Below are 19,575 nucleotides of genomic sequence, written 5' to 3' on the forward strand. Positions count from 1 at the left end.
GAATTTCAAATATAGAAATAGAAAGATAATGTGCTGGCAACTTGACACAATATATAGTTAATTTTAAAGACAGAACCTCAATTAAGAAACCGTCCCTATGATAGTGGTGTTTGGAAACCCTGTGGAACATTTTCTTGATTGCTGATTGATGTGGGAGATCCTATTTATGTGGGCAGTGATACCCATGTGTTGAAGGTCCTAGGTGCTAGAAGAAAGGACACTCAACAATTTATGAAGAGCAAGCCAAGCAATGAGAGCTCATTGTTGGCTTCTGCATCAGTTCCTGTCTCCAGATACTGGCCTTGAGTGTCTGCTGACATTTCTCTTTGAGGATGAACTATGACATGGAAATGTAAGATGAAATAAAAATTTTCCTCCCCGAGTTGCTTTGGTCATGGCATCTTATCACAGCACTATATACCCTAACTAAGGTGGATGTTGAGAAGTTGTTGCTTTAAAATTCTGTTTGGTAATAACAAATAAATAAAAAGCTGTCTTTCTGCTCTTCTGTAAATAAGAAGACAGATGATGTCTTCCTATCGAGGCATGAAAATAGTTAGAAACAAATGCACAACTGCACAGTATCCTTATCAGCACTTTCCTTTGTCTTGAACAGTGGAAATCAGTGGTCTTAATCTTACAGGAGGCTGGAAGGAGATGAAGAAATCTCATCTCTTGACAAAAGAAAAACAAATACAAAACACAAACAACTATACATCAGCACATGCATGCAGCAAGCTTTGTCTGATGTCTCAGAAAGTTTATAACTTGCTGGAATATGCACATGTATTACTAGGTAGCTGACAAGAGCTGAAGAGTTAAGAGGTTTATTTAGGGTGGGACATATTTTCAAATGTTTATAACACTGAACCTCAGAGACCATGTAGGATACTTAGCTAGATCCAGACACATCTACTATGGTATCTAAACATCCTTCCCAGGTTTTACTCTGAATTTTCCATTCTCCCTTCAACAACTGTGTAGAGAGCTGGCAGGTGCTTTATTGAGGCGGTACAGCAGGAACTCATCAGCAGAAAGAAAAATGGAGAAAGCTGATTTCAGAGAACTCTCGGGAAGTGTCATTTAATTGTATTTAGTCAAAACAAATACTTTGATAACGTAGTCCAGGGTAAACTATTGACTGAATTATGTACGACCCCCTTAATTAATCCCTTGATGGTTTTATCACCTATGTGAAGGTTGTCTTTATAGTTTTGTAAACTTCTATATAAAGAGAAGACACACCTGGACATCTCACTCACTCCTCTTTCTATACATGAGGATACAGACTGAAGGTCATGTGTGCTTATAATAAGAAACTACCCAAGAAGGAAGCCTGGGACCTAGAAAAAGGGCTCAATCACAAATTCAACTTCATTGTGAACATCTACGTCCAGAAATATGAGATTTTTCTGTGTAGTATTTAGTCTGAGGCATCGCACTGTGGTAATATGGATGGTCTAATATGGGTGAAATTCTAATCTATACTCCCTACCATCTCCATTGTATTAATGCATAAAGGAGTGTTAACATTAACAACAAAGAGGCCCTCAACTTCTGTGTGAGAAGGGAGGCATTGCAATTTGTTTAGTGACCCAAGACAGCCTAGGGAAGTGCAGATGTAGGACCTATGGCATATTTTCCTGGCTCGCCAGCAACAGTTAGTATATCTCTCATAAACACATTCAGCAACTTGTTTGCCTGCCATTTTAGAGTGATTCAAAACTAGTCCCCGAGAGAGGTCAGTGACTGACATGCTGGCCATGCTGTGCAAAGTCATAGCATATATCTATTCTCATATATATATCCATCCTAAATTTGGGGTTATATTTACACATCATACTGACTAGAGAAATAATTTCTCCCTCATCCTCTCATAAAGAACAGGAGGACGTCTCACTTGACTATTATACTCAGATTTCAGGGTCAGGTGAGATGCCATTGTTTGAACTTGTGCTTATTCTATTGCCAAGAGCTGCTTCTTGGTTGCAAAGAGATTCTTTTATGTGCTCCCACAACGACTGTAGAATTTTATTTTCCCTTTCTGGTTTATGAGTCTCTACTTTTGGCAAACAATATTGCAAAGATGCAATGAGATAATTCAAAGAAGACAGAAAGCTGCACTTACTGTTTGATCTAAGTCTCATCTTTTCTACCTAAACAACCTTTACGAAACACAAAGAATTTATTCCTTCCAAACTCCCTGTCCTTAACAAAGTAGATAAAACACTTAGCATGTTTTCTTAAAGACGATGAAGGATTTTTCTCAGCCATGGCTTCTTTTCTATTGAAGCATTACAGATAAACGTAACCTCCGGATGAACAGTTATTCTGTTTAAATGCTTTTGTCTGAAAGTTTGAATCACCGGGCTAGGACGAAAGCAAACTCACCTGTCTCCAAAGACAGTAATGAAGTTATCAATGATTTCTAAGCCACTTTACTGTGAATCAGGAATACTTACAATGTTTTGACATTTTCCAATCCTTTGAACATCTTATGCTGGACATTTTCCAAACGGTTACTGGTGAGAAGAATTTCATTCACACCAGATGCACCTTCAAAGGCTCCCTCCTCGATATCAGTGATCTTATTGTTGCTAAAGTTGCTAGATAAACAGTGTTGAGACAAAGATGGTAAATGACTGCTTATTACCACAAGGCACTTCAAAAATATATCCTATGATTTTTTAATCTACTGAATAGACATACACGTCTTCCACAATTTCTGAGATTTTCATTGCAAGGATAGTAGAAGCTTGTAAAAGGTGTTTCTGTATTTCATGAAGCCAGGAGGACCATAGCACTGTAAGAGACTAGCCATTCAAAAGAAATGCTAGCCTAATTCTGGTCAAGATGGACTGCAATGATACCCAGGAGTCCGAAATCATTAAAGACAATTATTTCGTTACATAGAGCTCTTACGTGGCCAAGGAGACTGCCCTGACTGGCTACCAGGCCCCAGGAACCCACTTGTCACTGACTCCCCAGCACTGGGACAACAGGCCACTATATTTGGATTTCCTTCCCTGCTCTTTTTACTAAAAAGACAGTAATAGTTAGTTGCATAAAGGAAAACAATAAAGAAAGTAGAAGATATTGTCAAGGCAGCCTAACACAGAGGAGAAAGACAGAGTCATAGGTTTGGTCTGTTGAGCTAAAAAACAGTGTCGTGTCGGTGGCTGTGGCTATGGCCCCTATACTTGTGAGCCTGCGGGTGACAAGTGCCATGGGGTAATGTTCCTGCTTCCTCCTCATGTGAACAGGGTAGTCCTGAATCCTCGAACAACTGACTTCTGTCCTACTTCTCTCCCTTTACCAAGGCCATGGAATATTGATGGAATGTTGTTGAAAATGCTGAGCTTACGAATTTACCCTGAAATATGAGCTGTGGACATGATGTTACACAGATGAGCAGTCGAGCCAGTTTACTAATCATTAATTTTCACTATCTCATAATGAAAGCTTAATGAAGCAAAAGCCAAAGAGTTGACGTGAATGTGCTGAGAGAGAAATAGCTCCCTGGTTTTGGGAACAGTAAAGGAAGTTACAAAACATCACAAATCCATTTTAATGTGCTTAGACTGCTAGATTCCTGCTGCGGACGCATTCTGGCCAGCTGTCTGCTTTAGAGGAAGATGCTAAGGGTTGGCTTGACAAGATATGAACACATGGAAAAGTACCTCTTAAACTGTACCCTACATTCACGCCCCATATAGTCATCACACGGAAATTTCCCAGGACATATTTTCCTGTTTCAAAAGAAACTTGGATAAAATGGAAAGTCATAAAATACATAAGGAACACACACTGAAGACAGTCATTATATAGTTAACAAATAACTTACATTTTACGTAACTGAGGAAGTTTCTTAAATATTCCTGTAGCTTCTAACACTGTGAATTCATTATTATTGAGACGCCTGGGGATAGAAAACACGAAAGAAGATGAAACTTTTCTCATAGGTAGCAAGGGTTTAGCTTATATTGTTTACACTGTTGAAGTATTATTTAATGATAACTTGGAAATACAGCACTGACATAAAAGGGAATTTATAAAACTTATTTATGTTTTTATCATTTCATGAAAATTTTAAAAAATCAAAAGTTCTTAAATATATTTAAGTATTAAAAAAACAAAGAATAATTAATACCAAAGTTTCAAAGTCTTGTTTTCCTCACTATTGTCAACCTGTTATGCTTGTCATTCACGGTCAATTTTTATATAATTCAAATGCTATAAATTACCTAAAGTACAGAATTTCAGTATACCTATAAAACTACCAGTCGGGTAACATGATTCTTGCAAAGCTGGCTACAGGCAAAGCTGAAGGACCAATGCAAGCCAAGTAAAGCCAGTGTGGTCTACCTGGTGAGCTCCAATGCAAGCACAAGGCTAGTGTGGTCTATATGGTGAGCTCCAGGCTCAAACAAAAACAGAAACAACTGTCTCAAATAGAAACAAACAAAACCTAGCGCAACAACATTTACCAATTCATTATACTTTCATCACTACAAAATCTATACCAATCATTGACAAAAGACTGTTAGTGCTTTCACAGCCAGCTCCCTATTACCATCATCATCCATTGTTTTTTCCCTTCCTTCCCTCCCTCCTTCCTTCCTTCCTTCCCTCCCTCCTTCTTCCTTCCTCCTCTCCTTTCCTCCCTCTTTCTCTCTTTCTTTCTTTCTTTCTTTCTTTCTTCCTTTCTTCTTTCCTTCCTTTATTTCTTTCTTCCATTCTTTCTTTCTTTCTGACAGTGTTTCTCTGTATTGCTTTGGAGGCTGTCCTGGAACTGCCTCTGTAGACCAGGCTGGTCTTGAAATCACAGAGATCTACCTGCCTCTGCTTCCCAAGTGCCAGGATTAAAGGGCGTGCACCACCAATGCCCAGGTCTACCCTTGTTTTCTTATTCTGTTTTGTTTAAATGCAATCCTACAGAGTACACCTTTGACTTTATCTTGTAGCAAGGTCTAAAGACTTTGCTTTGTTCTCCATTATGCAGTTATGTGTAGGCATGTGTGTCTACTGACAGGCATATACACACTTGTCTGTGTCTACAGGGGACAGAAGAGTGAACTGGATCTCTTGAAGCTCAGCTGTAGGTGACTGGGAATCAGCTGGCATGGGTGCTGGACTGAACGTGGGCCATATGCTATGTGCTCTTAAAAGTTAAGTCATCTCCTCACCCTTTAAGTTGTTTAACTTTGATTCATGTTGTGGTGTTATCAATATTTCATTGCTTTTGATAACTGAGTAACAGAATGGGCATCCCACATTCATTCAGCCACTTTTCAGTTAGTGGACATTTGTTTGCCTCTGCATTTTGCCTACTATGAAAATTCCCTATTGAACATGGAATGCAGGTTTTGTGTGGACATACCTTTCAAATGTTTTGATTATATACATAGAAGTAGCTTTTGTTGGACCTATGTATACTACTTTGAAGAACAAACTGTTTTGTCTTGGCTACACTGTTTTACACTTCAATTACCAATATATAATTTTTTTGCATATATTATTTTCCCCTCCCCAGACTTTCCTAGTGGTGGCAATGAGAAATTTCTTCCACAGGCTCATGAATTTGAACACTTGGTTTCAAGTTGATGTGTTGTTTGAGGAGGACGAGTTGTGCTGGAGGACATATATCCCTGGGGGGTAAGGAAGGCTTTAAATGTTTATAGCCTCACCTCACTTTCTATGTGTCTACAAAAAGTGACCATCAACCACTTTCCTGCTTTTGTATCCTGGCGCCATGATTTCCACTTCATTAACTCTCATTCAGGAACCATAAGTCAAAATAAGTTGGTCTATAAGTTGCTTTTGATCACGGTGTGGATACATTGTGCAAGTGGTGCACAAAGAAATTCAGAATGGGAATCATGAGGAGGAAAACAAAACAGCAACTGACAAGTAGCCATTATTGACATCTGTACTGAGAATTGTGCTGTTGTTGTTCTGAAGAACACGGCAGTGTTGACATTTTGGAGAGATTTGGAAGAGTTTGGAACTATGGACTAGAAAAGTAGTTGACTGCTACAGAAATAATGTAATTAACCATTCCAGGAAGAATCTGGAAGACTGAACTCTTGAGCGTAATGCAGACATTGTAGATTCAGACCATTAGTTAAGATGGTAGCAAAAACTCTATTAATAACTGGGCTAGAGACCATTCACTTGCATGATATTTTGGCAAAGACTCTGGCTTCATTCTGTACATGTCTTAAGAACTTGGTTAAGGTAAATTAAACAGTACTGGGCTCATATCTTTGACAGCATGATTTCAAGGCAAACTAAAATTGGTACTCTGGAATGGCTATTACTGATGCTTTCATGCATGTCTACTCTCATGAAGAGCAAGGGGTGCACAAAGAAACATAAAATGTGCAGCATGGAGAAGAAAACAACACAAGAAGGCTTAAGGTTGTCCCCAAAGCAAGGGCTGAAAAGGAAACTGTAATTGTTAAGGAGCTTACTGGCGTGAAAGAGAAGCCTCCCTCTCTACTGTCATAGGAAAGTTGTTCTCAGAGCAAGGCCCCAGCCACCTAAAGCTTCAATGTGTGAAATGGGAGAACTTATGGCATTCTTTGATCCTAGCAAACAACAGCCTAAAGAGCAACTGATGACAAGAATGTGAAAGTCCATGCCAAGCTATCAACTGAATTTGGCATTATCGTCAACTCAGTAGCAGTTTGAAGACACCAAAGATTGAAGAGTGAGGGAATTGTGAGGTCTTCCTGTATGGAATCAAGAAGTGAGGTATGGCAATCATGACAGAGTTGGAGTCCCTGTAAGGAGGGACACCAAATAAAGCCTACACTACACATAAGATTTCCAGTGTTGCAGATACCAGAACCATGAAGCATTTGCCTAGAAGAGCTGTATATAGGACGTGGAACCAGAGCAGGAGAGAAATGTATGACAGAGGCAGCCAATCCATAATGTGGGGGTGCATCCAAATCCTTTGAAACTGAAGCCCCAAATTCCAGACATGTAGCTACAGGCTTGGACATTTGCTGTGTCAGGTTTTAGTCTTCAATTTGGTCCAATCCTTCCTCCATAGCATACCCCCAATTCCTCCTTTTTGAATAGTAATGTATATAATATGTGCTGTTGTATTTGGGATGCATTTTTTTTTCTGGTTTACTGGGAACTACTATTATGGTGAATCTCAAAAGAAACTTAATACATGAACAGTGTTGAGACTGTTAAAGACCAGAGGTCTTTTGTAGTTGGACTAAACATATTTTGAATCATGAGATGGTAGGCTATGGGGACCAGGATGAGTAATTTGTCAGTTTCAATGAGAAATATTTTCTATAGGTCCATTCATGTGTTAAAATACTTGGTCCTCAGTTGGTGGTACTGCTTGGGAGTGTTATAGAACTTTTAGGAGTCATGGCTAGAGGAAGTATGTCATGAGGTTTTAGAGTTTAAAGCCTTTCACTATTTTCTTCAACCTCTGCTTCCTGTTGCTTTATGAAATGTGTTTAAACAGTTTCATCCCCTTCTTGCTCTTGTAGATCCTTATTTTGTAACCACACACAATATAAACTCTTTATTCTAAAAGTTGCTTTTGTTTCTGCTATTTTATCATAGAAGAAGAAAAATAACCCTTTTGCATTTTGAAAAATTTATGTATTTTTTACATGTGAGTGCCATGTCTTCATGTACAGCTGCATGCCACAAGAGGGCATCAGATTCCATTATAGATAATTGTGAGCCACCATGTCATTGCTGGGAATTGAACTCGGGACCTCTGGAAGAGCAACAAGTGCTCTTAAGTGTGAAGCCATCTCATCAGCCCTACTTTTTCATTTTCTAATGACCAAAGACTTCATAGGTAATTGGCCAATCATATATCTTCATTGGAAAAATGTTCACATGGATAGCTTGATCATCATTTTGCTAGGCAACAAAGCATTTATCTTGTTGGCTTTTAAGAGATTTTAATATATTCTGGATATAAAGTCACTATTAGTATATGACTAGTAAAAATTTCAAATCTAAATTCCTTGTTGAGTATACAGTTTTCAAATATTTTTCTCTTAAGTATTTATTAAATATGTATTATTTGAAAAATTATTAACTTTTTAAAACATACAGAATTATTGTTTAGCCTTACCTTACAAACTAGGTTGTAAGAGGCTTCTTGAGTGGAGAATGAACTTTAACTCATTATCATGTTCAACATAATATCACTTTTGTGCAGCATTATCAGAAATAAATGCAAGTCCACACATAGCCACTCAGAGTGGAATTAGGGGTCTTTCTACATGTTCTCTGAATTTCTAAAAATTGAGCTAGTTAACATACTATGAAATAGTGGGTATAAAAATAAAAATCACCAGAACCACAAAGAAAGTAGTTTCTGTCAACTCTTTGGAAGACATCATTTATAATCCTTCCAATTGTTTTAAACTTATTAAATAACAAGTACGTTGCATAGACACCATGATGCAGAAATGATCACACACAATCCGTGCAATCAAGAGGCTGCACTCTGCTAGAAAACAGAAGGATTATGCAAACGCATAGAGACAAGCAACTTTACAAAGCAATAAATGACAAATACCAGATGGCGCCATAGATAATCAACATAGATGAAGTGTTCAGAAAATGATTTGATTTCACTTGTGTCTTCGTGGGTCTTGGAGAACTAACACTGTACATCTTCCTTTCATAACCAGGGAAGGTGGATGACACAGGGAAATAGAGTCTACAAGTAATTCCAAAGTTACATTTTGTCCGTACTCTGTGATCCGATGCTAAATTTGTAAATATAAATATGGTCATACCTGCGTTTTTAGATTTCCCTACTCTGTCATTCACTGTTTATAAAGAAATCAATAAGCTAACAACTATTGTTTGCCCTTCAACTGCAACCAGAGAGATCTTTCATCCGCACCACAGAAGTAGTCAAACAAGCAAGGAATGACTCCCCAGTGGGTTCGGTGAGTATCAAATTATTTTGTTTGGCTCCTTTAAGAAACAAAAGTCTTGCAAATTTGTGAAGTACTCATAAATGTTTGGTTGTAGTGATTGTACAATAATAATAATCATTACATTCCTGATATTATTAACAGTCATAAGTTACGACTGAATTTTTAATGACAATTTGATTTTCGGTTGTAGCTCTGCCTGAAAGATGAAGTAACATTGTTTTCACGCAGTCTCTCTGTGTCCCGTGCTCCCTCCCAGTCAGGATTTCTCAGTGAGATGAACTTACAGCTCTGCTGTGTACTGGGGAATGTGGTCTGGTATTTTGTTGAGTTTTTGATTGGAGCAATCTACTGTGGTCCCTTCACAGCGACACTTTTCAGGACAAGCCAAGTCTGCAAAGCAGTCCCCACTTAATTTTGATCGATAATCTTCTGTGCCTATTGAGGGTTCAAGCCAAAAAATAAGATTCTCAGTCTGAATGTTACAACAGTTATTAATACACAGGAAGGAAAGGAGAAGGATACCTATAGATTATGCAGCAGGGAGACAACTTAGGGAGTTTTGGTCAATGGATGTCAGGAGAGGATTAAAAGAAAGGCTTGGAATTTTCTGGAAAAAAGAGTGACCAGATTCACATGACAGGAAAACATTAATAAAGTTGAGCTTTTCACAGCTGTACTTTCTGCTGATCCGGTTCTGAGCCATGCTAGTCTGTTTCACAGCTAATCACACGATGGCTATGAATTGTTAAAAAAAAAAAAAAAAAAAAGTCGGTTTATTTTTTTTCTGAGTCAAAAATTGAAAACATATCTAGTAATAAACATACTCCTGTATGTTATTGTAACATAGGGCTTTTAAGGAAAATCGGTATACTTAGGTTTTAAATTTTTCTATGGACTTTTGTTATTCTCTCCCTCTCACATAATCTTCAGAAACGCCCCAAAGCCCTCTTTTTTTTTTTTCATTTTGACTCTCTCTCTGTATATATATATATATATAAAAAAAAAAAAGACAAGTAATTCCTGCCTCGAGCCTCAGCAGCTTGCCATGCTGTAGAAAGCTGCGTGACGTTCCATGGTGCTTGACGGAACCATGTTTTACTCATACCTCGCAACCACATGGTTAGATCAAGCACAACAGAAAATCTCGCTACATTATCACTACACCAACCACTAGGCCAGAGGGAAGACTGAGAGGACAGACCAAGGGAGGGGAAAAGCTACCACGGCCGGTCTGGGAACATCATACTGTTTACAGGGCATGCATTCTTCCCGCCGGGTATGTGTGACCATAGTGAGAGCATAACTACCGACGGGACCCTGGAAACACAAAGAAGGGGCTGTATGGGAAGGTGCCTGGTGAGTTCCTCGGGAACTGCAGAGTGGAAACCACAGCGTTTGGGAAGAACGTCCAGGAAGGAGTTGAAGGTAAGCTACAAGGACAACAGAGAAGCTCGAGAGGTCTGTGGTTTCTTCATGGAACATGGGTGCAACACATGGAGACTAGAAGAAGGTACAGCGGGGATTCAAAAGAGGGTGTGTTACATTTCAGATGAGATACTTTTACTTACAGGACACATGGTGAGTTCCTGCAAAAGAAAAGATCACCGAGGAGGAAAGAAAGACAGAATCATCCCACGTACGGTTAATAGACACACACACATATATAAATCTATCAAATTATGTCCTTTTCCTTGTTTCTTTACCACAACAATCATGGGATAGCACTGGGTCATGTGTTTGTCATGCTTTGCAAGATTTATAGCACTTTTGAAGTATAATGGCTTGCAGAAAATGCAATGGTATAAAAGATGTATAACAAAAATTAAATGTTTGTGGGTTTCTTTAATGGACTGACAGTTTTTTTTTTATTGTATTATCATCAGAACGTTTAGAATGCCATACAGAAGAGTAACTGATGAATACACATATAAGATGAATGAAAAGCCAATGATGGAAAATTACAAGAACTATAGATAGAACATATGAATTAATAGTTAGTGGGTAGGTCACATGCTTCTAAATGACCTCTAAGTTTTAAAGCTTATTACTTGGCGGGAACATGATCAGATTTCCAACAAAATTTCAAAATGCAAAATATAACAATATATAAGTGTCACATTCCATTACAGCAATAAGTGTCATCCTTTTTACTGAAGAATCTTTTTCTTCTACTTCTTTAGAGATTAAACCACAAGAAAGCCAACAGAATTCTGATAACAGTATCAATAATGGGTTCACTGAGCGATCTTCAAAAGTATATACTCAATGGCAATCAGCAATGCTTATTTTAAAGCCATTTATTAGTTAGACACAAATCTTAATTATTATTAGAGGTGGAAAAAATAGCAAAATGAGGAACAAACAATCTATGTGCCATGGCTTCAACAAATAACTTTAAAATGTAAACTGAATTACCAATGCCTGAAAATTAATACACAATATTTGAGATAGAAGCTGTTTTTCAAAAACCAGTCTGGGCTCCTGTGTTTCTGCAAAAGCAGAAAATGTAACTATCATAACAACATAATCCTTTTTGTATTGTAATTGAGACATACTGGGATTTTTGTATCTAAATTATTAAGAAACTGAATTGAATAATTCAGATCATATTGCTATGCTATTCTATACACAGTTTGGCTTCCAGAATATTCTTTTTTTTTTTTTTCAGTTAAGTTTCAACTGCTAGATGACTTTGCACTTAATTGGCTGGAAGTAACAAAATGTATACACTGACGACAAAGACCAATCAATTGTTCCTTTCAGTACATTACTGGTTATAAATACAGACACAAGATGTAGACTATTAGTTGAACATTGAAATTCAATTTAAGCTATATATGTAAATCTATTAAGTAGATTCAATTAATTAAATAAGAGTATGTAATAAATACATCCTTAAAATCAAGACCAATCAGAACTTTATATATATATATATATATATACATATATATATATATATATATATATTGATATATAGTATTTTAAAGCAAACAAATCAAGAGGCATTTACACAATTGGCAGGCAAGGACAAAGTAAGTAAGGGACACATTATAAAGAGCTAGCTCTAGACTCATCAGTGTTTGGTGGCAGCAAAGGGATGAAACGCTGCAATTGCATCTTTACAAACATGCTCTGCTCCTGCTTAGATTATTCAAGGCATTTTGTGCCCATTAACTATTAATGACTTCAAGATGGATGTGCATATTCCTTTTGTAGAATAATAATCTGACTCCAGACAGGCAAGAACATACATTTACAAATAAATTAATAAAGGAAAAAAAAAAAACCCAAGTCCAGCTAAATTAGCATGAATCAGCTTTTTTTTTGTATTAAAAAGAAAAACCAATGTAAGCAAAAAGTATTCTTTTCAAACCAAGAAGCTTTTTAAAAAGTAAGTTTTTTCCTTTTTCTTTTTCTTTTTGTGAAAAATGCAGTTCTGCATGTTTATACCTGATTTTATATAGAACTAGCTCTTTGGCAATAGATAGGTTGCTGTCTTTAAAACTAGCCTAGTAAGCTACATTTTAAAAACAGGCTGAAAGATTAGAGAATTCAATGGAGAGAGAGAGAAAGAAAGATAAAACATGATGTAAATAGTAAGCCATAGGTTCAAACATGTTGGCTACTGTGAGAAACTGCAGGTAATGTGCAAAGGGGGAAGGGAGACGAGAAAAGGTATGTTGTTTAATAAAGAGTTTCAACATCAGAAGCTACATGCAGAGCTGGGGCTGTCAAGATACAGCTACACGTGATCTATGCGTAAGTCACTCAGTCTATGGAGTGCTCACTGTACTTCCCAAAGCATGCACATCCATGTTTAGAAGCTATATAAGTCAAGGAATGGGAGTCTGTAGTTAGTCCTACCACCGAGCAAAACCTACCTGGAATGAAATACTGTTCTTTAGCTAAATAAATAAAAAAGAGAGAGAGAGAGAAAAAAAAATAGAAGATGTACCTGAATGTCAGCAAGCAGAGATATGAGTTATATTAGATTAAGAATGGGCTGACAAAGCATATTCACAGAACTAAAACAATGCACAGGGAGCGATAACTTACAAAGATGGACAACAATAAATCTATTGTTTAGCATAAATTAACTGCACAAAGGGAAATGTGCTGCCCAGAAGACTTGGGGAGCATATCCCCCAAATGATAGTGAATGTTTCCTATCATCATAACACATAAAACAATAGACCAACACAAACAATGGAGTAAGCTTCCCAGCTAACAGTTATGTAATGATTTTTGTTGTTACCCAAATGTGAAAAGATAGTCTTAAAAAAAAAATTGTGCCTCCACAGTGTATCCCAGGAAGAAATGAGGTGTCAGGACTCTCCTACCGTCTACTTTTGAGTTTGAAATCAACCCATGTAATCAAGTCTTACTTTAGTTTGTGACTAGATGAAAACATGTCCAACTATTTAATGATGGTCAAAAGAGACAACAAACTGGAAGTATATAATCTGAAAGGTCTTGGTTACATCTGAACCCTAAGGACATACTACGAGGGATCCAGGCATCCTTTTCATTTGATTGATATTCATTTACCTGGATATATTATTTGGGTTATGTCTATATTTCTCCTGCTTTCCCCATCCCCAGGCAGAAGAAAAAGAAATGAGGTTGTATAATGCTTGGTAATCAGCCGAAGGCAGCAGCTGCTGCTAATCCTCAAGTAACCATAGCTTTCGGTCTTAAGGGAAATGTCTCATGAAGTGAGAAATTACCTGAACAACGGAATTTCTTGCTTTTGATCTGTCCAATTCTTTTGTTAGCCAGGCGGCGAGGGCTGGTGCAACGGGCACCGCTGGTCTCGATTGGGTTGGTGTGGAGATAATCTGCTAGCCACTTGAGATGGCAGTCACAAATGAAAGGGTTCTGGGCCAAATGCCTTTCAGAAACACAGCAGAAAAGTTTTATACATGACTTGCTTACGACTCAGCTCTCACATTCACAGTGAAAGTAATCATCATTATACTCGGCCCAAATTGTGCATACATACATAGTTTGGATGGCTCGGAGAGCTGAGAAGGTGCCCTTGGCAACAGTCTGAAGCTTGTTGTCATATAAGGAGAGAAGGTTCAAGTTGTGCAGGTCCTGAAAAGCATCTACCCGAAGGCAGTTTATCTTGTTGGCATTCAATAATCTGTTTGACCAAACATTCATAAAATTAAAGTGTAGCATCTCATTAACTCACCTGTAATACAGTTCTTCTGGAGGAAACCCAACCAAGAGACATGTATTTAATGTCAACACTAACACTGCAAATTCATTACTAATATAGGCAGTATGAGTTGGAGATTGGAAGCTGTACATTAAGAAAAGCAGAAGTCACATGGTGAAAGGAGCTGAAATTGAGTGGTTCTCACAAATACATTTAATAGAAATGATCAGAAGAGGATAAAGGATGACCTGGAGGTAAAACCTTAGACAGTGGTAGATGAGGCTCAGCGTCTGTTGTCAAGCTCAGACTAAAAGCAATTTAAAACATTATTAGTGTCTCCTGCCACTTTGCAGAAGGTCAGTCTCCTTCTAAAACAGCAGCTAGAGTGGTCCTTCTGAGAAATGTGGGATCATGACATACGTCCGAGGACCATGCAATAGCTCTGACGCAAGGGAAAGTCTAGACATAGAGCATCCTTCAGGGTTAGTTCACAGCCTCACCCAGTCTCCTGCTCCCCTCTGTGCTTCACTCAACACCATGCTCTTTCCCATTAAGACCAGGGTCTCTTGTCCTCTGTTCAGAAAGTCTCCCAGGTGTGTGGCTTCCTAGTCACATTGTTTGTCTGGGTTCTGCTAAACATAAACATGCTCCCACTCAACTCTACACTGCCTTTTGCCCTTTTTTCAATTCCTAGTTCTTTCAACTGCCTTTATTCAGTCTATCTTTTTTATTCCTCTGAGGTATATATGCATATATACATATGTGTGTGCAAATACCTTTTTATCATATATATATATATATATATATATATATATATATATATTACATAGCTACATTATGATACGTGTGAAATAATGACTTTTTGTTGTTACTGATGTTACCAATGACTGCCATTTGCACCCAAAATGTCAGTTTTTTTTCTTTTTGGGTATTTTGTTCTCTCCTATTTCACACACCCCTAGTACATACTACATGCTCAAATATATCTGATGTCACATGACTACCTAATAATTCTCCTGGATAGGAAAGTTACACTACCACATTCAAGGCTCTAGCTGCAGTATAAATACCCACCTAACACAGTATCCTGCAATCACATTGTTCCCCTATATTACTTCGATAGAGATCGTCACTGGCAGACATCAGTCTTACAGGTTAACTACGAAGGTTCCACGTGGCTGTGTTTTACCATTGGTGCTATACATGTTTTCCGGAACAGAGTTGTTACCTAAGCATAGACGTCCCTCTCCAACTCTTCCCAAGCACAGTAGGCAATGTTACATGGTATCGTTAGATGTTTAAGCTGAGGGGCACGTTCCTCTGAACACAGCTTAGTCATTAGTTCAGTACACGTTTCATGTTCTCTGTCTCTAACATTTTATTTTATTTAGAGCCTTCAAACATTTAATAACTCAAAATTACCTGCTCTTTGGTTTGGGTAATTCTTATTAAAAAACACAATCAGTACGTTTTCTTATTTGACAATGACAAACAAAAATGCTCAGAGCTAAGCAGTTTTTGGATTTCACCTTTTCCATTCTTTATAAATATGTGAGGCTGTGTTTTTCTCCAGATAAACCTGTTTTCTGTGCTTTGGGTTTTTCTGTCAGGAGCAGAAGTTTTAGGCTTTTCTATGGTGCATCTAAAAATTACATAAAGGCACTGGAATATTTATTTATTTATTTATTTATTTATTTATTTATTTATTTATTTTGATTGGCGGTTGGTGGGTTCAAGAAATACATACTTCCCAACCCTTGTCAGCAATGTGAGCAATACTGGCATTGTTCCTTAATTCATATGTCGACTGAATAAAGGAGTTAGAGAATAAACATTTAGGGAGAAAATGAAGGGCGGCCTGGGGAAGTTGAAGGCAGTTGTTTCTATGAGAGGTCGGTGCTCCTTTTAAAACAGCATGATGTGTAGAACAGAGACAAACTAGCAGCTATTTCCTAAGTTGTTTTTTTTTTTTCCCCATTCACTTCCTACTTCTTCTTACCACCCATCTGTTCAAGCAAAGCTAAGAATCTTCCACTTTTATTACGTGCTTGACTATTTGTAAAAGGATTGGGATAACCTTTTTTTTTTTTTTTTTTTTTTTTTTTTTTTTAACTTCTGGCAGGCAGAAGAATGGGTCATCCTCAAGAGTTGGGAGATAGGATATTTTGAAAGGTCACTTTATAAATACGGTTTTCTTGTGTGCAAATCTCTGTGCTGGACTCACATGTGTGTTACAGCTACCCTTGATTCCTGAGTTTTGAGTGTTAATGGTCAATAGAGTAGCAATGGCGAGAACAATTGAGGATGCTGGCCATGGAAAGAATCCTTGGAGAACGAGGATGCCATCAATGTGGTGACTACTTAGCAATATTTGACCATGGCATCACACTATATCTATAATATTCAAAGACATCTGTTATATGTAAAATAATTTTATCAAATAAAAATGTAGATAAATTAATTTCAAAGAGGCAGAACCTTTAAATGATCATTAGTTCAGAATGCAGTATGCACCATCAAACAATAATGCATATATCAAAAATTAATGTCTGCCTTTGGCATATTTGTATTTGGATGTGATTTAAGCTACAATTGTATAGAATGGTGAAAAGAACTTAACACAAGGATAATTGGGTGTAATCGTGATAATAAGTTTTCAAGGAATAATACATACTCTAAGGAATACTGTGGGATTACTAGCAAGTTTTTAATCACATAACTGACAATGAATGAGTACTATTGAAAGAGAAAGCAGCATTCTAAAATTAAGATTTGTGAGGCAGCCTGGTTGCAGGCAAAATGAGGAAAAGCATCAAATCATGCTCATCTCCATATTCGAAGCTTGCAGAGCAGGGTTTGCCACAAATGAGGTTGCTAGGTAATGGATGCCACAAACTAAATTCAACTGTTACACTATCTTCCTACTCTCTCTGTTTAATGAAATCACTTTGCGAATGATCTAGCACTAACATACATGGCATCAAATTTGGTACCTATAAGTAGAGTGACTTTTTCTTTCAAAATAAATGAGGGGCAGCTATAGTCTAAGTAGTTTGTTTCTTAATGTAATGGAGGGAGTCAGAGATGACTCAATAAACATCAGTCAGGAGTTGGCACAATGGCATGCCTCACTATGTCCCATGACTGTGTTTGCAAAATTTAACTGGGAATTTTACTGTTGGATCTTCTGTGGCAAGTGGATTGTAAATGCAACCCCTCTCTGGCTCCATCCTAGCAACTGGTAACATCATAACTGAGAGGTTTTATGGGATGCATATCATTACCAACATCCCCACAAAGGGGCAGCCAAAGATCACTTATTTTATTGGACAGTTCTAAACAGTTGTGTCTTCATATAAATAGCCTTTATCAATTTTAGCACTGCTTCATTAATCATTTTTATCTCATTAAGCTGAGCCATTTGGTGTTGAAGCCTCCAGATAATTAAGAGATGATGTATTAAAAAAATTAATAGCAAGTTCCATAGATCCATAGCAATGAAATACTTACAGTAGCTGTAAGGAAAACAATCCTTCGAATAAACTTTTTGGGAGCTCTGTGATTTTATTTCCATACAGGACACTGAAAAAATTATATAAAAAATTAGAACCAACAAGCCTAACTAGGAGATATATATATGTATATATATATATATATATATATATACACACACACATATATATATAATATACATATATACATATATATGTATATACATATCATATACATATATATGCTTATAATAATATGTCATGTATTAAACACACACACAAGCTTAGGGACATTAGTAGACACTTAATATAGCATCCAAATAAAAACTGAATGAAATAAAAATTATCTTATTACAGATAATACACAAGCTTACTCTACATAATTTCAAATACGTTGAAAACACAGCAATTCACAATTTATTTGACATTTTGTGCCAGCATGGTACCCACTTTAATTAAATTCAAGAAGTAAGTTGCAAACGTTTGTCATTTGCCAACATACACTTGATTTGGACTAGATGATTGGGTTTTATGTCCAAGGAACATTCCAAAGTGTAATTTTGAAAACTAAATTTCATATTTTTAATCCACTGGTATTTAAAAATCAACGAAGACATTTAACAAACTGTTAACTTGGGAAAAGTGTCTAAGGTGGTTTGGTTAGGAGTCATGTCATATTTATATTATGGAACCATTTTGGTTTTGAAAATATCATTTGGGTTGTCAAAGTATCATGTTACAGACAAAATGGGGAAATAGCAATGGAAGGAAGAAACCATGCAGGGACACAGGCAATACACTGGAGAGATGTTCTTGGTATGGTCTATCAACTGCAAACAATGCCAGCCAACAAATACTAAATATCCTATTAATGAGATTTCTTTGCCAAATAAATGTACAGCCATTTGATGCCAGGGTAGTGTGTGTGTGTGTGTGTACATGTGGGTATGTAGGCTTCAGCTAAGAACCAACATCAACTCTCCTCAATCACTTGCACCACTTAGTTTTTGAGAGCCAGTGGCTCTCTGACCCAGGACCTCAGCCATGGAGTAAACTGTCTGTTCTCTCAGTACCAGGGCTACGATTACAGATGAAATCCTCTTTCTCACATGGCAATGCTGAGAAGATGGCAGCAGCAGAGAAATGAGTCAAAAGTATCCAAAGCCAAATTCATGTTCAAGACAATAAGATTAATATATAAAATGAAGGAAAGAAAATTTTTATTATATATATATATATGTATGTATGTATATATATATATATATATATAATATAGTGTGAGAAGGTCAATCAGAATTTGTGCTATATTTTTGTTGCAAAGTTTTATAAGTTCTTTCAGAATTTTGTACAACATATTTTGTCCACATTTATTGTCCCCCCCCCCCACCACAAATCCTGCCATATTGACCCTTCCCTACCCAGACAGCTTAGTGAAACCACCAGGGGCCATATACTTTCACTTTCTCTACCAGGAGCTATACTTTCTAAATGGTTAAAGGAAATAATTGAAGATAATTCAAACTAAAAACCTGGAAGACATAAGTGAACTCCTCTGGAAAGGAAGTGCGGTCAAATCCAAAAACGACTAATTACACATTGAGTAGCATTTCTAGCTTTCTTCTTCATGACTTGTATGGAGTGTGAAGCACAATTATTTAGAAGGGGACATTTTTGGTCCTTTATAACAATACAGGCACATTATGGAGGTTCCAGTTTGAGACACTAGCAACAAAGCCAAGAATGCAAACCTACTTTAAACCTATAGTTTGGACTGAGGGACAATGGGTCTCAGCAGCTGCTGTCCCCCAGCTTGAATTGTGCCTTGCTGAAAGCTGGAGAAATATAAAGTTCCTACAGCAGAAAAAAATATGCAATACAGGAGAATGTATAGTCTATTACAAAAGATTTACTATAGACTGACTTTATCACCAAAGGACATGTCCAAAGAGCTCATCCTATAAATTACAAACAATGATGT

At 37.1% G+C, this 19,575-nt stretch overlaps 1 protein-coding gene across 4 annotated transcripts in view; it reads right to left on the reverse strand.

The window, feature by feature from the left end:
* Positions 1-19,575, reverse strand: part of Slit2 (slit guidance ligand 2) — a 311,911-nt gene that overhangs the window by 69,245 nt on the left and 223,091 nt on the right. For 2 of the 4 annotated variants that reach the window (XM_051174040.1, XM_051174038.1), the window contains exons 12-18: positions 17,617-17,688; positions 13,945-14,088; positions 13,670-13,833; positions 12,824-12,847; positions 9,227-9,377; positions 3,845-3,919; positions 2,463-2,606 (exon numbers count right to left, since the gene is read on the reverse strand). In XM_051174040.1, coding sequence (XP_051029997.1) covers positions 2,463-2,606; positions 3,845-3,919; positions 9,227-9,377; positions 12,824-12,847; positions 13,670-13,833; positions 13,945-14,088; positions 17,617-17,688 — 774 coding nt within the window. The remainder of the gene's footprint in view (positions 1-2,462; positions 2,607-3,844; positions 3,920-9,226; positions 9,378-12,823; positions 12,848-13,669; positions 13,834-13,944; positions 14,089-17,616; positions 17,689-19,575) is intronic. The other 2 variants (XM_051174041.1, XM_051174039.1) reach the window with 1 other exon arrangement.

The sequence above is a fragment of the Phodopus roborovskii genome, unplaced genomic scaffold (assembly GCF_943737965.1).
Source record: "Phodopus roborovskii unplaced genomic scaffold, PHOROB, whole genome shotgun sequence".
Lineage (NCBI taxonomy): Eukaryota > Metazoa > Chordata > Mammalia > Rodentia > Cricetidae > Phodopus > Phodopus roborovskii.